This window comes from Sycon ciliatum, chromosome 7 (genome assembly GCF_964019385.1).
Source record: "Sycon ciliatum chromosome 7, ocSycCili1.1, whole genome shotgun sequence".
NCBI classification, from domain to species: Eukaryota; Metazoa; Porifera; class Calcarea; order Leucosolenida; family Sycettidae; genus Sycon; species Sycon ciliatum.
The window spans coordinates 9,824,252-9,845,584 of NC_088649.1; the positions used below are offsets into that span (position 1 = coordinate 9,824,252).

At 46.1% G+C, this 21,333-nt stretch overlaps 2 protein-coding genes across 2 annotated transcripts in view; one reads left to right on the forward strand and one right to left on the reverse strand.

Moving 5' to 3' along the window:
* LOC135820953 (death-associated protein kinase dapk-1-like) overlaps positions 1 to 21,333 on the forward strand; it is a 311,375-nt gene that overhangs the window by 85,815 nt on the left and 204,227 nt on the right. The window lies entirely within an intron of this gene.
* LOC135821236 (piwi-like protein 1) lies at positions 3,032 to 18,660 on the reverse strand. The gene is made up of 9 exons (XM_065334297.1): positions 18,586 to 18,660; positions 13,441 to 13,672; positions 13,089 to 13,159; positions 11,891 to 11,973; positions 7,670 to 7,743; positions 6,995 to 7,059; positions 6,561 to 6,627; positions 4,102 to 4,267; positions 3,032 to 3,335 (listed from the first exon to the last, which is right to left on the reverse strand). The coding sequence occupies exons 2-9, from the start codon at positions 13,620 to 13,622 to the stop codon at positions 3,219 to 3,221; spliced, it is 825 nt and encodes a 274-aa protein (XP_065190369.1). The 5' UTR covers positions 13,623 to 13,672; positions 18,586 to 18,660; the 3' UTR covers positions 3,032 to 3,218.

Sequence of the window (21,333 nt, forward strand, 5' to 3'; positions counted from 1 at the left end):
GGATCTCTTTCTAGTATCATCACCCTCACTTTCCATCTGTCCACTGCCGGCCTCAACATCCTCGTCCTGCTCTCCATCACTGCCAGTACCTTCACCGTCTGTGGTCTGCCGGTCCTCATCCTCCGTCAATACTGTTGTCACGTGGGTTGCTGCTTCGGGTCCATGTCCATTGGTAGAAATCATTCGTGTTGAATCACTGTTGATCGAGTCATGCTGCTGTCGATGTGTCTCGGACTGGTTAGCATCTGGGCTGTCTGTTAATCGTGTAGTCTCCTCGGGTAAAAGTAGGCACCGAGTCGTCTGTCGGATGTGAGCCTCCTTCAAGGGCTTAGTAACTTGGTTGGTCGGTCTCGTCTAGGCCGTAGGGCACTAGCACTGTCTGATAATAGATAGAGCGGTACATGTTGTTTAACACGTGCGTTCAGGTGCTGAAGGGTTCTACCTACATATCGGCGAACACAATGCCGACATTCAAAACGGTAGATTACATGGGTAATTAGTTGGGTAGGAAGAACGTCCTTCTTCACCGTGAACGCACGCGCTGTAGTGAACACTGGCGTAAAGGAGGTAGCGGAGTAAGTTTGACGATTTCTTTAACTTCTCGGGCTGCATCTAGTGATACTTGACCCTTCCATGGGAGTCTCAAAAATACTCGCCACGGATTGGACCCGAAAGGCTGTTCCATGGCATTGACAACAGGCTCATTGAATAGTTTGTTCAAGAGTTGTACGGGGTAACCATTCTTAACAAAATCTTGTCTCAGGAAAGCTAGCTCTTCCTGAAGCTTACTGGGTGAGCAAATGCGCCTGGCAGTAGGCTAGCACGCTCAATAAGATTACGTACACCTAAATAATCTCACCATTTTCGTCATGCCTCCCCTTGCAGCACTCTCTTTGTTTCTCTCCTTATTATTCAGTTCGCCGTGGTTGGCTACCACCCGACTTCTCATACATATTGGCAGTCTTCTGACGAGCCAGGAGATGTTGAATTAATAATACACGATTAGGTTTATACAGGGGCGAGCAATAAATATATTTGCAGCCATCTTCGTGTGATATTGATCCTTTGTGATAATTACAGTAGCTCTACCCTTGTCCGGTTTTGTAATGATGTCCTTACGTGTTCTGAGATCGCGGAGAGACTTCATGTGTTCCCGCGTTAACGAGAATGACTTGCGGCCCGGCTGTTGTGTGGCATGTTCCTCCGCTATCATGTATGGAGCGTAACTTACAAGCGCACAGCGACTTCTGTGTATCTGAGCACGATTCAAATTCGGCTAACCTATTGTAGAAAAGCTCGAATTCTTTAAAAGGGTTAAGTGACGTTAGAGAATACCGAAATCGATGCCTCTACAGATCGAGGAGCTCCTTCTCAATGTTGCTCAGTTTTACAATAGCCAGATTAATAATCGTACTATGCTCAATTGAAAAAGACCCGAACAGCTTCTTCCTATTAAAGGCAATTTAAGTTCTTTCGATGTTTAGTGATAAGTCGTATATGTTGCGTGTTGTCATTTTGTGATAGGAGGTTCGAGAAACCTAAGAAATCTAAAGCGGGATTCACAGAAGCTTTTTTTCGATGCGATGGGCGATGCGACGCGATCTGCGATGGACGCGTGCGATGCAAACTCGTGAATTACCATTCACAGAAGAAGTCAGCGATGCGACAACACCTTTTTGATTTGGCGTGAAGTCCAATGCAGGTGGGTACGTCACCATGGTATTCGCGTGGTTAGGTACAACTTGTACAAATTTACAGGCAACTCTTGAACCTTTGTACCACTTTGCTGTAGAAAAGGTCAAAATCGTACGCCAAATCGCTTGCCACATCGCAAAACTTGAGCCAAGCTCAACTTCTGCCTGCTGCGATGGCCTTGTTGCGGCCCTGTTGCATGGGCTGCGAGATGGGTGCGATATGGGGATTTTCCGGTTTCGCGGGGAGAGAAATGAAACGGCCTGAGCATATTAACGTCTTAAGCGGGATTCACAGAAGCTTTTTTGTGATGCGACACGCGATGCGACGTGATCTGCCACGGACGCGTGCGATGCGAACTCGCGAAATACCATTCACAGAAGAAGTCAGTAATGCGACAACGCCTTGCTGATTTGGCGCGAAGTTCAATGCAGGTGGGTACGTCACCACGGTATTCGCGTGGTTTGGTACAACTTGTACAAATTTATAGGCAAGTCTTAAACCTTTGTACAACTTTGCTGTAGAAAAGGTCAAAATCGTATGCCAAATCGCTTGTCGCATCGCAAATGTTGAGCCAAGCTCAACTTCCACGATGGCCCAGTTGCGGCAGTTGCGTGGGGTGCAAGATGGCTGCGATTTGGGGTTTCCCGGTTTCGCGCCTGTTGCGTCGCGTGTCGCATCGCAAAAAAGCTTCTGTGAATCCTGCTTAAACTGGGACTTGACATTGCTGAGAGCTACTCACGGCCAATATCATCTTCTAAAATGAAGACTCTCTCTCTCTCTCTCTAGGTTGAGGGAGTGATATGCCTGCGCCTTGTTGACGCGGTTCCGTATCGATTGTGGCCCAACACCATGCTCTAAACATTGTGTGAGGAATTTAAGGTTGTGTGCTATTGTACGACAAATAAAGCGCTTCCCAATATCTGTGTTCAAGCATTCTACCTGAGGTGCAGAGTATCTCCTCTTGAGGTTTACGAATAAGCGGCGCACAGACAATAACTTTATTATGGCAATCAGCAGAATCAGCGACGCGGACATTGGATGTAGTAATCAACAAAAACAAAAGATGGATAATAAAATTTCCTAACAAGTTTTCTAGAGACAATCATTAGGGAAAAACGGTCAAAATCAAGGGAATTCAGTTTCGTCGTCCAGGGAACTCAACCCTCCAGGTTGGCATGTATGTGTGAAACTCAAAAATTCCAGCTTGTGCTTCGATTAGCAACACCGGTCCTTTAGGAATTCAATTCAAGGTTTTACAGAAACTCCAAATGTGAAAAGCAACTTAAACTGTATCAGTAGAATTGAATGGAAAAGTAAAATGTCTGTTCCTCTTTTTCACCTGCCGCATGATGCAGTGCACTGCCATGCAGGGCTGTTCATCCATAGTTCCGTGGAGACACACTGTGATCAGGCCGATCAGAGGCAATTCAACGGTATTTTCCGCCTACCAGATAAGCTAGCTGCCATGCAGGGCTGTTTCTCCATAGTCCAGTGGAGACACAGCTACAGTGGGAGTAGGCCGATTAGAGGTAGTATAGACGGTTATCGAGTTGTGGGTTCGGCAAATGGATGGTGTGTTCGCCCACCAGATAGGCTAGCTTGTGAGCATACTGGCATTGTGCTGGTACTCTTATCGTACCCTGGAAAGAAACACGCAAACACACACACATACACATACACATACATACACATACACACACATACACATACACGAACACACACACACACACGCACACACACACACACACACACATACACACACACACACACACACAAATACACACACACACAAACAAAGAAGATAATGAATCAAAAAAGCACTTTCGGAAACAGTGGAAACAGCAATACAGATTGCATGTACTAGATTTTCGGCTAAACTGGTTATGTTTCTCAACAGTCAACACCATTGTCTAGCAGGTGGTTATGTTTCTCAACAGTCAACACCATTGTCTAGCAGGTGGTTATGTTTCTCGACAGTCAACACCATTGTCTAGCAGGTGGTTATGCGGGAATGCAAACTTCACTTCACTTTCACACCCAAGCCTCAGTAGTCCACTGCAGTCTCTGCTAGTCCAAACTCACCACACCCCAGAACACAACAACAGTATGTATGCGTTATGCAGGGATATCCCCAACACACATACACACACACACACACACACACGCACACTCACACACACACCTACACACACTCACACACACACCTACACACACACACACACACACACACACACACACACACGCACACACACACACACACAAACACACACACACACAAACACACACACACACACACAAACACGAACACAAACACACACACACACACAAACACACACACACACAAACACACACAAACACGGACACAAACACACACACACACAAACACGGACACAAACACACCCTTACCGGCCAATTGTAGTAATTGTGTGTTTGAAGGTAGGTGTGCGACTGGATTTGGTTCGGCGTCAATTCTGTATTATTCGCTCCTTTCCAAGTATCAAAGATAATGTTGTAATGGGTCGGAGTCACGGTGCCTTGGTTGACACTCTGACTACAGAGAAAGAAGTCATACCTACACAACAACACGCGTAACATTCAGGGACAGAAGAAAATATAAATGTCACGGTTCATGCGAGATGAGCTCCCTGCACCCGCAGGAACGCCGCCACCGTCCAGGATCAAGGCACAAGTGCAGCTGCTTAATTAAGTAAGTAGGTCAGACAAGGACACAGCAGCAGCAGCAAGTTAGAAAGACAACCACAGACTTGAAACACAATACAATCATGATGAATGGCTAGTGTTATGTGAATTATCATTACACCGGTATGCAGTATTACCTTCCACATAGTCTTTAGTCTAGCATGACATCATATATTTATCTCAATTCCGTGTTTTTCGAAGAATAAAAAAAAAGAATAAAAAGACAAACAATCCCAATAACTGAGTCCATGAACCTGCTGGAGTGGAGCTATCTGGTGTAGTCGGCACACCACCATCCATCACAACACAACCTTCGGCATAAACCCAGTGTGGACTCTGAGACCCACGTTCGGACGAGCTGCCCAGGCCTCACCACCATGCACTGCCGCTTCCGTGCTGCCTTCTCTATACACACGCATGTACACTGAACATGTGCACATTCACATGTCTGAAGGTTTGTGGCTTTCAATCAATAATAATAATAAATATAAAACAGAGAGGTTCCAGGCTGTCCAAGAGAGTGCTCAATACCGAGTGGTAGAGCTGGTCAAACAATAGGAGGACAGAGAAAGTGTTTTTACTCCGAGTTTCACGCACTAAGCGATCATCAGAACACTGTTTTCTGATGATCGCTTAGTGCGTGAAACTCGGAGTAAAAACACTTCCAGCCGAGTCTCGCGCGAACCGTGACATTAAAAAATAAATAAACATTCGCGGCTCGCCTGATACTCGGCTAGAGGCTGAGTTTTCAGGATCCGCCGTGGGAACGCTATCACCGTATGGTTCAAGGTGCAGATGCAGCTCCTAAAGCGGTGGGAGGCGAGTAGATCACACCCACCACAAAGCCATCCCCATTCGCCGTATCCGTGCACCACCAGCAAGAAGGCGTAGCATCCTCAGAGCAGCAGCTGCCGACAGGTATGCAAATGATGTTTCAAAAGGAGGTGAACTAACTGATTTGCATGATGTGAGCGCTACACAGGCAGAGTTGGCGGTTTTGCTTGAGCTAGTGTGTCGTTGTGTCGGAGTGTTGCCAAGGCATCTCCACTGATCAGGCTATTGCATAACCTCTATTGCCTTCAATCTGTCAGACAGAACACAGACAAGCTCCGGGCATTTTGACTTTGGTCACCTGTTCATACTGGCCCGGTACCCTTCGACTTTGGTCACCTGTTCATACTGGCCCGGTACCCTTCGACTTTGGTCACCTGTTCATACTGGCCCGGTACCCTTCCGAGTTCGTGGGATTTTCGCGCAGCCGAAAAAACAATGAACACATTGAATCAAGGAGACAACGGTTGGTAAAAAATATTATATAAGGGCTGGAAACAACTGATCACAAGTCAGCCAATATTGTAGTAGTAGTAGTAGCAGCAGCAGCAGCAGCAGCAGCAGCAGCAGCAGCAGCAGCAGCAGCAGCAGCAGCAGCAGCAGCAGCAGCAGCAGCAGCAGCAGCAGCAGTAGCAGCAGTAGTAGTATGTATTATTATTTTACTTGGGTATACCCAACAGGCCTATGGCCTTCTTACAGGGTGCCCAAGGATTGTGAGCAGGTGAGTGAGATCGCCAACGGTTAACATATCCCTCCCCAGTGGGGTCTCCAATGGTTAACATATCCCTCCTCAGTGGGATCTCCAGCGGTTAACATATCCCCTCCTCAGTGAGGTCTCCAATCGGACGTATACCCCAAAATCAATTTTTCACCAGTTGTAGTCTTCGGGTGCTGAGTCGAATGGTCTTGGTTCGAGGAAGCAGTCTTCCTCCTTTACTCCCAATCGAACTGCCCACTTCCACCGAAACTGCAACTGCGCCCTACTAGATGGGGACTTGAATGCAAAGTGTAACTAAAAGCGCCATTTCATTCTTATAAAAAGGATGGATGACGGCAATTGGCCCATAAGTTGTAGTCTTTTGGATGCTGAGTCGACTGGTTTTGGTCCGAAAGGGCTGCGATGCAGCGTTCGGTCCTCTCCGCCAATCGAACACGGCCGGGCAAGCTGCCACGTGCTCGTGCGTACACCAGTCACCTGGTCACCATGCCTGCAGGCTACAATTTTCAGACCAAGGTTCAACTCAAAGGTTCAAAGGTTCAACCCAAGTGACAGGAACGAACCCAAACAGGCTGTAAGTTGACACATTGTAGCAAGTTGTATGCAGAGTACATACCATTTTTCGCGCGTAACGACATCGTCAATGACTGTTCCGGGTAATGGGTTTTCCTTGTAAGGCCAAACTAAAGAAGGTGTGTGGTTCGACTCACCCGACCGACCGTACAATTTCAGCCCGACCGTAACTTTTTTTCGGCGGGCTGTCGTGTAACTGACGTACGTGGACTGAACACGTCCACGTCTACGTGCTGTGCGGCGTGAGTCTGCGGACGCAGGCGGCTCCTTTTGGACTTGACTTGTAGTTGTACTGCAGTGCAGTGCAGTGAGTGGTACGACTGCTGCCTTGTGCTGGTAGTAGAGTCTACTCGATACGCGTATACAGTGTATTTACATGTACTAAAAAATATATTTAAAAAAAAAAATCCGCCCGCCCGCCCGTAAAAAAAATGTCCATGTTAGTCGAACCACACACCTTCTTTAGTTTGGCCTAACGACCTATCGTCCTATAGAAGCGGTGGTTGATCCGCTTCTGAACAACAACGAAGCACACGCCAACCCTGCAGAGGAGAGATGGTAAAATTGCACAGCATCTCAGCATACACATCCTTATTCAGGGGCGTCGCACACGGTATGGTCACTGCGGTATTGACCGTACCACTATTTGCCCCAAGTACCCCGTGAATCAATAAAATGCGCTGATTTGGGCTCTAATTTTCCAAACTTTTCGCCTCAGCCACCCCAGGTCCCCTACCCCACCAGTAAGTTGTACTTAAGATGGCTGACCGTGCCACACTAATTACCTTCCGACGCCCCTGTTATTGAAGTGCCGGGTCACAAAACAGCAAAATGTGTTTGCAAAAATCATCTATGCCGGTAAAGACTGAAAGATGATGAGGTTTTCGGCTCCTTGTAGCCTATTCCTTATGATATGCTCACATTGACCCCTTCAGTGCTAACTTGATTTTTAGTGAAATGGCTGAATGCACTACATATTGTGCAAGCTGTTCGGATTACAACTTTCGTTTCCCTTCATCAGTTTCGACAAGTAGGCTTTCTGGAAAGGTCTTGTAATTAACAATCCTCTATAGCCAACGTCGTCATCGAATAGATGTGCTCCACGGTTACATACAGACACAGTGCGAAGTGACGACAACGTCTTCAACTTACGTCTGTCCTTCAGGCACAGTACGTTCTATGCCACGTATGATCTGGTCGCACTCATTGTCACGGACATAAGCCAGCTAAGTGAAAAACGCAAAAGAAAACAAGGGGCCCACACGATGTTACAGCATTTCTGAAGCAATAGATTCCTGGTTGGAGGGAAGCGGAACTACCACACGAAGTACGGAAGCCATTTTAGAGAGGTTCCGGGGTACGATTTTCCGTGCCAAAATCCGCATGGGGGATACGGATTTTTTCGAGGCATCCTTCTGTGACGGGAATGGTCTTAGAGACTGCTTCTCCCATTCCCGTTGGCTTTTCATTCTCATTTCGTCGTAATTATTTACACTCCTTCCGCATGTATGCATGCTGTGTATGTCTCGTGATCCCCAAATTAATTATTATTATTATTGTAGAAAGGAAAAGGACATATGGATACGAGTTAAGAGTAACTATCCATCACTGTAACTGGATACTATATACAGTCAGAAAGTGCAATAACTAGGCACAAAACTGACAAGAGTACTGAGACTTTCGACGTCCTGACACCTAGCTTCAACACATCTCCGTAGCGCTAACCGACAGCCTTCCAACTTGGAAGGTTCAAGGTTATGGAAAGACCAAAGAGGGGAAGGCAATTCCCCTCTTTGGTCTTTCCATAACCTTGAACCTTCCTTTGTGGGCTCACCACACCTCAGTAAGTGGGTGAGGACAAGGTGCAGAAAAAGGATTGACGGCATCAGGGTATCCGTCCCGGGATCCAACTGCAGTTACCCCTGCCGCCAGTGAAGGTAATACTTGCTACTAGTGTGACACACACACACACACACACACGCACACACACGCACACACACACACACACACACACACACACACACACACACACACACACACACACACACATGTGTACACAGTGCACCAAAGAAGCACAGATGCCAAGGGATGGCAATGTGACCATGCACCGGATGGCTAGCATTTTATCATTCACGCCAACCATGACCGTCAGCCTGTACTGTTTTTTCTTGGGTGTTGAGAGAGAGGTTAGCACTTCGATTTCTGACACAACGATCGACTTGTGACGTAACCCTGGTTTTAATCTTATCTTTTCGTTCTCCCGCTAAACAGAGCTTTCTATCGTTGAAACAAGGGAGTCGTAAAAGCCCCAAAACGATACCGAACCGACGGTATTTTGGGTATTGGGTGCGATTGCCGTTGGATTTAGCGTGAATGGTAAAATGCTAACCATGTCTAGTGCATGTAGTCTGAGAGAACGTCGCCACAACACACAGCTTTTAAAATCGCTATGGCCGTAGATGTGTATCATATTTCAAAACACACTTGACAATGTTCACAAACTTCACCTATCACATCTACTTTACATCACCGAGACTAGTTGCCAGGGCAACAACAATCATATCTTTCCTTCTCCTCACAGTGAGGAAGGAAAGGGCCCCATATGCCTGTGTGGGCGCATACGTGCGTGTGGGCATGCGAGCGTTAAACCTCATTGGTAGGACACCGTACGCTGCGTTTGAATCCCACACATGGATCCTTGTGTTTTTTTGGAAAGATTGGCTTCCGAGCAAGCGATGTTTTATGACCTTAAGCCAATACAGACAGAGATACCCTCCTTAGAAGACAAGCCGGGGGTTCAATTTTTTGTCTTAATTTTAATTAAATAATCTACGTGGAGATAAAAGTTTAATAATAGCAATGAAAAGTATGAATGCCGCAGACATCACCACGCAACATGACAATTTGTTCAAGGTTTGGTTTTGTGTGTTTCCAAAATCGATTTTCACGTTCCGATCATCAGTGGAAATACGGAACTAAAGAGATCAAGGGAAAAACAAAGGTTAAAAATCCAAAGAAGTGTGACACATGACGGGTAACTTGTGGTAAGTTTTACAAAAAGTGAGAACTAAAATAAAGAGTAAGTGTGACAAACGGGCATGAACAGTGCAGAAACAACTCATGAACACGGGGTGCAAACTCACGAAAATAACCTAAGTGCTAAAACATGTTCTTTTTGCTTACACAAATCGGGCTTATGCGTACGAATACAAACAGCTTCAAGGACCATGTTTTAGCACTTAGGTTATTTTCGTGAGTTTGCACCCCGTGTTCATGAGTTGTTTCTGCACTGTTCATGCCCGTTTGTCACACTTACTCTTTATTTTAGTTCTCACTTTTTGTAAAACTTACCACAAGTTACCCGTCATGTGTCACACTTCTTTGGATTTTTAACCTTTGTTTTTCCCTTGATCTCTTTAGTTCCGTATTTCCACTGATGATCGGAACGTGAAAATCGATTTTGGAAACACACAAAACCAAACCTTGAACAAATTGTCATGTTGCGTGGTGATGTCTGCGGCATTCATACTTTTCATTGCTATTATTAATTTTAATTCGCAAACCAAACGGGCAGATCTGCCCAATGAAAAGGTGGCGAATGCAGATAGAAAGCAGTAATTAATGAAATTGGGGAGGGATGTAATAAGGATAGAGGTGGAGAGAAACTAAGCCAGGTGATCATCAAACAGGACGTATATAACCCCCGAAGAGTGTGCAACTCCTGATACCCTTTCCATGGGGTACGCCGACGGGGAAAACTCACATCACGCGGTGCAGCATTGCAGTTGTATGCTTCAACTGTCCAGCCCGTTTTTAGCGAGTAGCGGAGTAATAAAAAAGCACTCTGTGACAGAAACTCACTGCGGGTATGCAAATCCTCAGCATGATCATGGCAGATATTCGGATTGCGCGCACGCTATCCTTTGTTTTTACTTAGTACGAACGTATCTGAGACATATGATGTGAGTTTTCGCCGTCGGAGACCCCATGCACTCTTTAGGGGGGGGGGGGGGGGTATATACTCTTAGTATTATCTACCATCCAAACTTGAATGTACGCGTTTCAGGCATCAGCGGATTTTTGATGATTGTCTACCAATGAGGTTTGTCCTGTAACCAACGTCGTACTAACGAATGTAGACCAGTATCTGGGCATTTAGAGTGGAGACGGCCAAGGAACCACTTCCACAGGAACCGGACTGTGATCCTTGCATCACACTTTCCCCAGCAAAGGTGTTACACATCAGGCTAAAAGCAGATACCAGCTACTACTCACTAGTATTTCACAGCAACTGGTGCAGGACGAAACTGTCGTCTCTGGGACAGAAACTGGCCGTACGATAGAAAACTATTTGAGTAATAGAGGAAAGGGGAAGAGGTCGATTTTCATGTATGAAGTTGCAGGAAAGCTGACCGCCACTTCTACTACCTTTTCAAACAATTGAGAGTTTGCGGAAAGCAAAGTTTCGTGGCGTTCGACATAAGTAACCTCGAAAAAGGCTACGAAAATCGGTCGATTCGGAGGTTGCGCAAAACACCAAGTTTTTTCCGAGTGCATGTAGTTGACAATCAGACATGCAAGCGCTAAGTATACGACATTACACCGGTGTCGCTAAGTATACGACATTGCACCGGTGTCGTACAGCACTGGGCACCAGTACAGTGATAGCAACTTCAACTTAACAAGTAATTTTCGTTTTTCAGCTCCTTTTCCGTCGAGATTTGACAAAAAGCTTGCACAAATTTCGCTAGGCCATATGTTCGCAGATGATAATACACTCTTCATTCCCCCACCTGAAGCAGTGTAAAGCCAGGCCTTTGTTTGGCCGACTCGTTTCCCCTCTTCTTGCAGTGCGCGTTCCCACTCGTGGCACGGTGACTCATAACACGGCAATTAAATCGTATCACTCTTTAGCAGATGGCTGATGCTTGTGGAAAAAGTGCTGCGCTGGCGTAGTTGTTGTTCACTGCTATACATTATGGGAATATTGAGGTGCCTTTCGTCGGCTTTTCTGCCGGATTTCATTAACAGATGTGCTAAGCCTATGGATCCTTCCATGCGCGACATGCGAACTGTAACTATAGTAAGTTATACTGAGTAGTAATATGATTAGCATAGTATACCACCTTAGGCTTTGGATAAATACTCTTTCATTCGGTACTGGCCTTTTAGTGACGGAAACCACTGATGATTGTCACGAGAAAACGTTATGGTTACTCGATATTATACTTCCTTGTGATGATGTGTGGTTGGTGATGACCACACGTTTAATCTTACTCATAGCCTTCAAACTGCTGTCTCCACGGCTCTTATTTGTTTATCTGAGGTCACTTTGGCACGAGTTGGGCTGCACAAACACACAACCAACCTTACCTGTCCATCTCCAACACCATCGCGGAAGACGACTATGTTCTTTGGGTAGCTTCGAGTTTGGTTCCAGTATGCACCTAGAGCATCTAAGAGATTATTACAGTTACAAGGGATGCAGAGAGATTGACGTGGTTGCGTATGTGTGCGAAACGTGTGCGCGTGCACGTATGTTTGTGGGTATATATGAGAGATTGTGTGTGTGTGTGTGTGTGTGTGTGTGTGTGTGTGTCTGTGTGTGTGTGTGTGCGTGTAAATATTAGCACCAGTCAATTCATGTCAGTCTATTTTCTCATCCAAACTGCTAGTTAACCACAAGTCAACACTGCACACCATGCCCCTTCTCAACCGCCACACCATGCCCCTTCTGAACCGCCACACCACAAGACCAGCACAGCACAAGACCAGCACATCACAAGACCACCACAGCACAAGACCAGCACAGAACAAGACCACCACAGCACAAGACCACCACAGCACAAGACCACCACAGCACAAGACCACCACAGCAAGAACAAGTCCACATGCAGTGTCAATACTAGCCGCTGTGTGCTTCTTTCGGCCTCCTAAGTGGAGTTGGATAGTTTTAGTGCGAGGTGGGTGGACAGTACCCAGGAATGCTGTGTCCAGGGGTCAACTGGTACCTTCCTTTCTGTACGGCCTTGTGGGAGTTTTTTTCAGAACTTTTAAGCGTCATTGCAGCCTTGTTATCTTCTTCAGTACAATCAACTTCGCTAATAACAACTGCGGATATAACGAACGACAGCATTTCTATGCCCAGAGCAAAGTCCCTTCCAACTGTAATACATATAATGAGACTTCGGGTATAAGGACACTTCGCGAATAAGGAAACTGTTTTGATGCCCCGCCGCCGAGTGTCGTTATACGCAAAGTTGACTGTATACCTCTAACTCTCGCAAAACACAAAGTCCTCGCCGACACCACGTGGACCGATTGTTTCCAAATGTTCACCCAGGACGGCGACATCAGAAAAAAAATTAAAAAAAATTAAAAAGCTGCATCACTCAGGATTGCGCCTTGTACCATTTCGCAGCCCAGTGTTCGCAGGTCTAGGGCCGCGCAACGCCCGGCGCGCACTTAAGTGTCGCAACTGGATTTCAGTGAGCAGCGCAGTGTTGTCCTGCCTGTGTGGGGTGGCTAAGGAGTACAACAGCGCATATGTAGATGAGGGAAGTGTACATACCTGCAGTAGGACTTTCCAGCTGATCCATATTCTCTTGCCTCTGTTCATGGATCATAGCTCGCGAAAAGTACCTGAGGCGGCGGGGAGAGAGATCAAGAATACAGTAGTATGAATACTTGCCCTTGCTGTCGTGTGGAATACTCCAATTGTCTTGGGCAAGGAGCTGGGAGTGTGGCGGGATTTGACCAGTAACCCATAGTAACCGACCCCCTTACAACATTGACATCCTAGCAGTAGAAGCGGGTCGACGGGTTCCCCGCTAACTGAATCATTGTATCACCTAGGTTGAGAGGCAATCAACCCAGCACGAGTCTCCACGGGGAGGCCAGGGGGTGGGAGGCACCGGGCTTACCTGGAATTAGTCTTGTTGAGAGACGCCACGAAGGCACCAACGGAGCTCTGGCCCCTCTGGTGGAAGACGTCGAGCCCGATGGTCATGGTACTGTCGAATGCACTTTGCGCCGCCGCGTGGCACCAGAGCTCTCCGCCCATTTTGACATTGATCTGCATGGCTATCTTGGTGACAATCGACATAAGTCTTGCATTGGGTGCTAATTTCTTAGATGTGATGCACTGGGATGGGACTGAATAGAAGATCACACACACGCACGCACGCACGCACGCACGCACACACACACACACACACATACCACCACCACCAAGAAATTATTTGCAAAGAACAAATGAGACTATGCACCAGAGATCACGGCCATTAGCCATTGCAGTGTTCGTGCACGGCTTTTACATCATAAAATGCATACATTTTCACTCGTCAATCTGCAAGAATGAGCAGCAAAAAAAAAAAAAGCCTGTATTGTATTTCTCAAACGGGGTTGCGGGTGTGTTTTCCTCTCTCGGATTCTCCTGCCCACTTCCACTTCCAGAAAGCCTCTGCGATACTAGTGCTGAGTGTGATCTCACTGCTAGAGATCTACCCACAGGCACCACACAGCGGGTGTCTGCGTGTGAATCGACAAGAGGATTCTGTTGTCCATTCGTGTAAAGGTGTATTAGTGCCGTCAAACTTCTTCAGGACGAACATCAAGGGACCATTGATATTTGTTCGCAATAGCGGGAGTTCTTCTTATCCATATTATGTTTTACCCAGTGAATACACAGGTTTTTATCTAATACAGTTACGAATACTAGTTCCTCTTAGGCAAACATTTGTCTTATCATGCAGTGTTCTTCCCAATGAGATTCTACTGTATATTCTCCTTCCTGAAGATGGGCTGCTTGCCCGAAAAATTTTGATGATTTCATTCCCTCATTTTTCAGGTATTGGTGTAGACAAGACAGCGCTTTTATTATTATTTTATTATTTATTCACAATCACGTGGCACTAGCCAATGAAATGGTGATGTCGGCGATAGCCAGCCATGGCGGTAATAGAGCTAGAGGGGAGAAAGAAAAAGAAGAAGAACTTGGAGGCTGTGTGGTTATAATGGATGGCTGCAGTTGAGTCTTCACACATTGAGAAATTGTTTGGTTTTGCATAATATTATTATTTGAAGAAAATCTGCCCTTGGCGTGGTCATCTACCACAATTCGAAAATAAATTATTGCCTTGTGTTCGTTGTTACGAAGCGGCCCTACAGAGTAATTAGTGGAATAGTTACGGTAATAATGTCACTGACGACTGCTGCCTGATAGTCCTGTGACAGCAGGATCTACATACTGGTAGTGAGCAGCTGTGTGCTGAGCTGGCACGTCCTTTTGATACAATGTGGTTTGGCCAGTGTCTTGTCCCACGTGCTTAGCATGTAGGTTGAGCGACACGCGCTTTCCCACGTAGGTGACATGCCTTCTTGGCATGACACAGCATGTGAACCAAGTCCGGATCCTGGGTAGGTGGGTTCTCGCGTTGTAAGTTTCCTGAAAGTATTTCGCTTTCTAGAAATATATCTCCAGGCTTTCTGCAAAGCCACGTCACTACGACGTTCTACAGGCTTCCACGATGCCTCGGCGCTTCGTGCAAAGAGCCAAGACGAACATGACAAATGTATAACAAGAGCTAAGTAGAAAGGAGACGTGTGCAAGAACCAAAACCGTCACCGCGCAAGAGGTCAGAGTATCACGCAAGCAAGACCAGGGAATAGGCTTTCCCCAAATTGGCCGGCGGAAAAATTCGCCGAAAACGAGACTTATCGAAAAAGCGCTAAGCCTTTCGCCAATTTTGGAGGGTTCTTTTGAGAATCGCCAAAAATCTACAAAATATTGTTCCAAAGTGCGTTTACGAACGAATGATGTTGCTGCAACCATGACCGCTCCAGCTCTCTATTTAAGTACTTGTAGTACATTAGTACTAATGCGTTGAGGTCGTATGACTCGTGTCCTTTGTCCTCCTCTCAAACAAACATTAGCCATTAGGAAGATCGTAAAATAGTAAAATCCCCAAATCGGCCGGCCGAAAACGAGACTTATTGAACAATCGCTAAGCTTTTCGCCGATTTTGGAGGGTTCCTTTAAGAATCGCCGAAAATATACAAAATCTTCCAATATCTCACCAATTTTGAAACCAATATATCAACCAATTCTTTTAGCCGACTTTCCAGTATATTCCAAATATGCAGCCGATTATCAAACAATCAGCTGATTTTGCAGCCGGATCTGATGTATTTTTGAGCTTAGCGAAAAGCCGAAGGGGGCGAAAAACTTGGGGAAAGCCCACCAGGGATGCAGCAGAACTTTTAAAGGCCGATTCACAATACAACTTCTTGCGATGCGACATGTGACTTGGGACACTTGCGACGAGCTGCGGCAGCGACATACGGTTCACAATATTCTTCATGTTTGCGACATCCTCATGCACAAGTAGTACTATGCACGTGCACTGCACGTGCATAGTACTACTTGTGCATGAGGATGTCGCAAACATGAAAAATATTGTGAACCATGTGTCGCTGTCGCAGCTCGTCGCATGTGTCGCAAGTCGCATGTCGCGTCGCAGAAAGTTGTATTGTGAATCGGCCTTTAAGTCCATCGCACGCGCCCGTCGCAGATCACGTCGCATCGCAAAAAAGCGTCTGTGAATCCTGCTTTAGAAGCCACTGAACTATGGCACATTGGGTGAGCGGGCTCCCCAGGCCAACGTGACCCTCATGTTCACATATTGTACTCTGACGTGGGTGAGCGGGCTCCCCACGTCCAAATTTGGTCTTTCTTCTCTCCATGTCTTTCTCTCTCATTCTTCTCGAATAATCACCGTACGTGTATTCTGCTTTCCTGCTGACTTGCAGCGCATATTCCGGTTTTACCTGTTCTAGTATTTCCTGGAATTACCTCGTACCATTCTTAGTAATGATCACGCCATATCTCTAAAACGCGCTGTAAAAGAAGTTCTGTTTTTTTCACGGCTGAGCGTAGCGAAAGAGTGCAAAAAACGTATTTTTCACTCACAAACATTTTCGTGCATTTGCTCTTGTTCTGCGCAACTCCGCTGAACCTGCCATCGTGGTCTTTGTTTTTCCTCATGGTACACTGTAGTTCAAGCTGTCATTCTCACTTTTACTTCAGTCGAGACTCGGTCTCCGCTCTCACTCTTGGTTTTACTTTGAGCTCAGATTTGAATGACTACTCACAACGTGAAGCTAGCCGTCCTTGCCTGCTGGTCGCGTGGGGTTGAACTTGGACCAAGCCACCAAGCCAGCTATACTGGTTGGTCACTGGGTTGTGCTGGGCTCGTCATGAGGCCACACGTCAATCCAGTCGCCGCTCGTACTGAATTCTGGGTCCGGTCACTAAGCGCAGGGAGGCGACCGTAATAATGTAAAGAGAAAAGGACCTATAAGTTACTAGTTATGACTAACAGTCCACCGAGGACTTGTCCTTGTTTGTTTTGTGCCTTGTTTTCGCGTTATCTGAATGTATCTCGTTAGCTTGGTGGACTTTTAGTCGTAACTAGTAACCATAGTAACTAACTTACTTGTACTGCAAGTCAACCAATATTCGGCGCATATTTATTTTCGGCTACTTTTGGCCTGGTCATAATCAGCCGAAAATTTGTTGCGGCCGAAAATTTGTTGCGGCCGAAATTTTGTTTTGCAAGGTTCAGTGTGACGGTCATAGTATATACAGGCGGCAGTAGTGCAGGTCGAAAATTTGATGCGGCCGAAATTGGTTTTAGCCCTGGAGGCCGAAATTTGAATGGGCCGATAAAAATTGTCGACTTATAGTAGGTCCTCTTCTCTTACCATATACTGCACCTCGCTCTTACCATACACTGTACCTCTTACCATATACTGCACCTCTTACCATACACTGCACCTCTTACCATACACTGTACCTCTTACCATATACTGTACCTCTTACCATAATTATACTGTACCTCTTACCATACACTGCACCTCTTACCATATACTGTACCTCTTACCATATACTGTACCTCTTACCATATACTGTACCTCTTACCATATACTGTACCTCTTACCATACACTGTACCTCTTACCATACACTGCACCTCTTACCATACACTGTATTTGTACGTCTGACCCAGTGAAGGTATTACTTGCTACTGGTGTGGGTGGCTAAATCAGAGTGGATCTGATAGAAGCTTTACTAGCACCATTGATTACACAAGAGTTAGTGTAGCCAGAAGAAGTCCATGGTTAACAGGTATGTACACTTCAAATAGGAAGTATAATGAACCCTGGAACCAACAAATGTAGCAGGTACAACAATACACCTTCAAGCAGTCGGGGCCGTTGGCAACAGACCCAACACAATCAGGCATAAGTGTACCCACCAACCGAACTAGCTGGCATACACACACACACACACACACACACACACACACACACACACACACACACACACACACACACAGACCGCTTCCCAAGCCGGTGGAACCAGTCCGGTTGGTCTGGCCGCCAAGGCCGGACCAACTCTTTGCTCGGCAACTGGTGTTTTGACTAACGAGGGGTTGTGTGTACCCGCAATATCATACACAAAGTAGTAAATTGCTGTGGCCGGACTAGTCACAAACTGCTTACGCTGGTCCAATTGGAAAGGGTGGAATACAAATCTCATAGTCTACAGTACACAAATTCATTTGTCGTTGCTGTCAGGTTCAGCCTCATTTCCTCTGTGCTGCGCTGATGGGTCCACAAAGGACAAAAGAGTTCTGTCCGCATATGGAGTATTCCTCCCCTGCTCTTGTTGTAAGTTGTAGCAGTTAGGTAGTGCCTTTGCTTCTTACGTAACGCAGAGCTCGCTGACTCGTCAGTTTGAGCACTCTGGCAAGGTACGTTCGGGCCGGGCTTAAGTCCGGCTTTACAAAAATAGTTTTTCATTGTTTTAAGGTTCGGCCTCATTTCCTCAGAGCTGCGCTGATGAGTCCACAAGGGAAGAAGCAGAGGATGAAACAGTTCAGTCCACACAATACTAGCGTACATTACATTCTTCTGCAGGGAAATGGGGGTGGTGCTCTGATTCCCCTTTTTTGGTTTATTAATTTGCGGTGGAAAAGAAGAGGTAAAGCTCGTGGACGGTACTCACCTGGATGGTGTCCGCAACACGTCACCTTCTTGATAGCGTCATAGCGGGACTTATCGGCGGAGGGCAACAGACAGCACACCTGTATGGGAAAACAAATTGTAGCGTTATAATTATGAAGATGGCATTAGCACACGAACTCACACACACACACACACACACACACACACGTATACACACATGCACACACACGCACGTGCACACACACACACACACACACATGCACGTGTGCACACATACACGCACGCACACATGCACGTAAGCATTCACACGCACGCACACCCACCCACGGTGACATTTTCTGTTTCTTCACAAAGATTGAGATCACGAATACGAATGTACACTGCCTCTAGAACTTTCAACTGCTTGAAACTGTCAAGCAGTCAACGAAGTCATGAAAGTTATCCAAACTTGATTTTCCTGTCTCATTCATCAGTGGAATGTCGTGCTGAACAATGATTACAATTAAATTCAATAATGTGAACTCAGAAGTTGTGACTTCGGCGGGAATAGGCATGAAGTTGCTTTGTTCCAACCAGGAACACATGCTTCTTGCCAACTTGACACTTGACTGACTCACGACTGCTATCCGGAGCACACGAGGATAATGTGTTACGAGAAAAAAATACAGTGCTAAAATAGAATTAAGGAGTCCATCTATTTTGATCTCTCGTCCTTTTCAAAACAAAAATTAGGCCGTCACTAGGATCAAAAACCCAAATGATATTTGACAGAAGTGGGATTCCGACCGACAAGCATGTCTGCACAACTATCAATGCTAAACCTTGCCAAATACTCAACCGGGCCGATAAGTCTTCATTATGGTCTCCCTTTTGAGAACTAGACCTCAAAATTATAATTGGAAGAGCATACCATACTGCATGGCCACAACACATTTGAAAAGGCCAAGTATTAACCCAGTTACCGTAAGGATATCATCATTCTCTGAATGCCCTCTGGAAGAAGAGATTGGAAACTTGCCAACTTAGAAAGGAAGAGTTTCAAACTGTATTACTGACTCGACATCAAACTCACCAGCGTGAAGGGGTTTTCTTGTTGATATGCCTGTGAAAGTTCCCAAGCGATGCAATTCACATACTCGCTGGCCCGGTCATGTTGAAGCGGAGCCTGCAAGGGGTTCCCAACCTTGAGTCCCATGGGCTGTGCAACTCTTTTCAACGTTTGGAGGAAGTGATATTTTGAATTCTCCATCCGATTTGGGTAGACAAGCAGCCAATGCTGCATACACGACAAGGTAGAGAGAAGGAGAGGGCAGAGAAATTGATCAGCATTACTTTCTTCAACATGATCTTACTCAATGATCTGGGCCCTGTGAGCAGTCACGAGCCCTGCAACCAGTCATTCAGTTACAAATGCCCCAGAGCCAGGAACAAATGCCCCAGAACCAAGCACAAATGCCCCAGAAACAGGCACAAATGCCCCAGAACCAGGCACAAATGCCCCAGAACCAGGCACAAATGCCCCAGAACCAGTCACAAATGCCCCAGAACCAGTCACAAATGCCCCAGAACCAGTCACAGATGCCCCAGAATCAGGCACAAATGCCTCAGAACTAGTCACAAATACCCCAGAACTAGTCGCAAATGCCCTAGAAACAGGCACAAATGCCCCCAGAACCGGTCACAAGTGCCCCAGAACTAGTCACAAATGCCCCAGGGCCAGACACAAATGCCCCAGAACTAGTCACAAATGCCCTGGAACTAGTCACAAATGCCCCAGAACCAGTCAAAAATGCCCCAGAACCCATCACAGTCTCCACTGCACCCCAAGAACAGTCACCGGAAATCAATCTGCAGTGTTTCACAATAATGTGTATTATCAAGTACGGTGTTTTCCCCAATAAATGTACAGTACTTTTATTTTTTCAAAGGTTTTCAGACCTGTACTACTATAGGAGACTGTACTAGTATTGGAGACGTGTACTTTTATTGTTTCTGGAAAGATTGATTGCCTGAGTTGAGTGGCAAACAACTCGTGATAATGATACTGTCAGGGCGCGTTCAAGACTACCGTGAATCCCGTCAAACCGTGAATGGCGATAAACCGTGAAGGACATTCACACTACCGATAAACTAACGTTAAGTTTTGCAGCTCTCACAGCGGCACAGAGAAGGGATTTTCCCTTTTTCCCAGCCTGAGCACTCTGTTTACTGCCGGAAAAGTTTTACTGCCGCAGCAGCCGCGGCAGTAAAACTGTTCCGCCGGTAGCGTGCCAGGAATGTCACGTGATCAAATCACCTTGGAAACTTTCCCATTCCGTCACTTTTTATCGGTAGTCTGAACGCGCCCTTAGGCTGTAAATACATCCAACCATGGTAGGAAACAGTGTAGAAAGACACAGAGATGATAAACGGATAAGAAGAACGAAACAAGGTAGACCCTGGCAACTGTACCCCAGTGATGCCCATCCCATCATTCCGGCATGTACCATTATTAGAGACGTGTCCTTTTATATTTTTGATCCACGCTCAACATGTACTACAATTGGAGACGTACTAGTATTGGAGACGTGTACGTTTAATGGGGGAAATACGGTATAATATTATCAACTGTACATATCAAGTACACTATATTATGGTAAGAGGGTGACGTACTTTCTAGAGTGTCAGACACACGCTGAACACTCTAAATTCACGCCCAAAAAGGTGGTGCGGCTTTTACTCCGATGACCAAATTCACAGTGGTAAACAGGGTCCGATGTCTGTACCATGTGACGATGTCTGTATCACG

Coding starts and splice junctions, on each gene's coding strand:
- LOC135821236 (XM_065334297.1), bottom strand. CDS start 13,622: ATGTCGATTGTCACCAAGATAGCCATGCAGATCAATGTCAAAATGGGC. Junction 13,160..13,440: donor CTCAACAAGACTAATTCCAG/GTAAGCCCGGTG, acceptor CCGCCGCCTCAG/GTACTTTTCGCGAGCTATGA. Junction 11,974..13,088: donor GCTGGAAAGTCCTACTGCAG/GTATGTACACTT, acceptor ATAATCTCTTAG/ATGCTCTAGGTGCATACTGG.